A 1,925-nucleotide genomic window follows, 5' to 3' on the forward strand; every position below is an offset into this window, starting at 1 on the left:
CCCGAACCTGTGGCACATCATATTGCAACAGTTCATTAATCAGTAACTGCGAGTCCTCTAAGTTACGTGGCTCACTATGCAATGACGTAGGGAGATCTACGTCAAAATCTTGGCCTTTCGAGGGGGATAGCGTGATTAACATAAATAGCCCTTAATTAATCTGTTTCTGCCATTAAGCTTTCGTACTTAAGCATCAGCTGTTCTTCTGTTTCTTCATTTTTAGGGTCTTTTGGGATGCAATCTACGGGGCATACTTCAACGCACTGCGGCTCATCATAATGCCCAACACATTCAGTACATTTATCTTTGTCGATTTCGTAAATTTCATCGCCCATGAAGATCGCTTCATTAGGGCACTCTGGCTCACACACATCGCAGTTGATACATTCATCAGTAATATATAAAGACATTAAGCTGTCTCCTTTTTTAAATTAGTATTGGCTAATATTAGCAGTCCTATGTAAAAAACACAGTAACCAATGTCTTTATGGGGTTTAGTGCGCTAAAAACGAGTCATATTTTTAAAGCTTTTATTTCTGTGCCGATGCTAATGCCGCATAAACTAGCGGATGCACGTATTTTTCATATCGCCGCCCAAGCGCGCCACTTCTTTCACTAGGGAGGAGGAGATGAAGGCGTATTGTTCTGCGGGCATCAGGTAAACGGATTCAATATCGGGGGCAAGGTGGCGGTTCATACTGGCTAATTGAAATTCATATTCAAAGTCGGCTACTGCACGTAAACCCCTCACCAGCACCTTTGCATCTTGTTGCTTAGCAAAATCCACTAACAAACAATCAAAACCAAGCACTTCAATCTTAGGGTTGTCCGCAAACACTCCCTTCGCTAAATCAATTCGCTGCTCCAAACTAAACAGGGGGTTTTTCCGCTGACTATCAGCGATAGCAACGATTACCTTATCAAACATTTTGCTGGCACGATGCATCAGATCACTATGCCCATTGGTAATGGGGTCGAAAGTACCAGGATAAAGTGCGGTTACGGAAGTCATCTCTATGCTTCTATGCTCATAATACCATCCACTTCTACTTCAGCGCCCTTGGGTAAAGCCGCGACGCCAATGGCCGCACGCGCAGGGTAAGGCTGAGAGAAAGTTTCTGCCATCACCTCATTAACGGCAGCGAAGTTGCTGAGATCCGTCAAGAAAACATTCACCTTGGCAAAGTCATTGAGCGTACCGCCTGCCGCTTCCGCAACCGCCGCTAGATTACGGAAGATTTGACGCGTTTGCTCGGCAATATCACCCTCGACAAGTTGCATCGTTTCAGGAACTAGGGGGATTTGCCCTGACAAATAAACAATGCTGCCCACTTTAACCGCTTGTGAATAAGGGCCAATGGCTTGGGGGGCTTTATCAGTTGAAATAATTTCTCTGCTCATAGAATTAACTCGATGAAGTTCTTTAGTTATAGTAGGTGATGATTTCTTAGAAGGCTCTTGCAACGCTGATGACGTCAGAAAGATTGCTTAGACCTCGGATGATTTCTTGTAAGCGAATAGTATCTTTCACTTGTAATAAAAAGTACATTTCTTTTACTTCGCTATCTCCGGTGATGGTTAAGTCTTCTATATTAACTTCCATCTTGCTGAGTAAATTCGTTATTTTTAATAATACACCGTAGTGATTATTAACAAATATCTTCAAAGGTGCGAGAAATAATTGTTTAGTGTTTTCTTTCCAAGCAAGGCTAAATGTATCTTCTCTCGATTGCGCAAGCGTAGTACAAGCAACACGGTGAACCGCCAATCCAACGTCCTTATCCAACATCGCTACCAAAGTATCACCCGGGATAGGGTGACAACAGCTTTGTAATTGTAGTGCTAAACCTTCCGTACTTTTAATGATTAACGGTGTGTCTATGGACTCATCATTTTTAATTAAATCCGCTTGTTTGCCTATTAAA

The 1,925-nt window shown here is 42.5% G+C and overlaps 2 protein-coding genes across 2 annotated transcripts in view; both read right to left on the reverse strand.

Annotated features, from left to right (window-relative positions):
* Nucleotides 1-1,012, reverse strand: part of LOC106820221 (UPF0246 protein Sde_3824-like) — a gene marked incomplete at its 3' end in the record, with an annotated part of 2,546 nt that extends 1,534 nt beyond the window's left edge. Inside the window, exon 1 of the mRNA XM_014824758.1 lies at nucleotides 752-1,012. Within this exon, the coding sequence (XP_014680244.1) occupies nucleotides 752-1,012 (261 nt within the window). The remainder of the gene's footprint in view (nucleotides 1-751) is intronic.
* A 2-nt stretch (nucleotides 1,013-1,014) lies between these two features.
* LOC106820223 (rutC family protein in vnfA 5'region-like) lies at nucleotides 1,015-1,466 on the reverse strand (the record flags this gene model as incomplete). The annotated part of the gene is made up of 1 exon (XM_014824759.1): nucleotides 1,015-1,466. A coding segment is annotated over one exon (452 nt), but the record flags the coding sequence as incomplete, so codon positions are not given.
* Between the last annotated feature and the right edge of the window lie 459 nt (nucleotides 1,467-1,925).

This window comes from Priapulus caudatus, unplaced genomic scaffold (genome assembly GCF_000485595.1).
Source record: "Priapulus caudatus unplaced genomic scaffold, Priapulus_caudatus-5.0.1 Scaffold8611, whole genome shotgun sequence".
NCBI classification, from domain to species: Eukaryota; Metazoa; Priapulida; class Priapulimorpha; order Priapulimorphida; family Priapulidae; genus Priapulus; species Priapulus caudatus.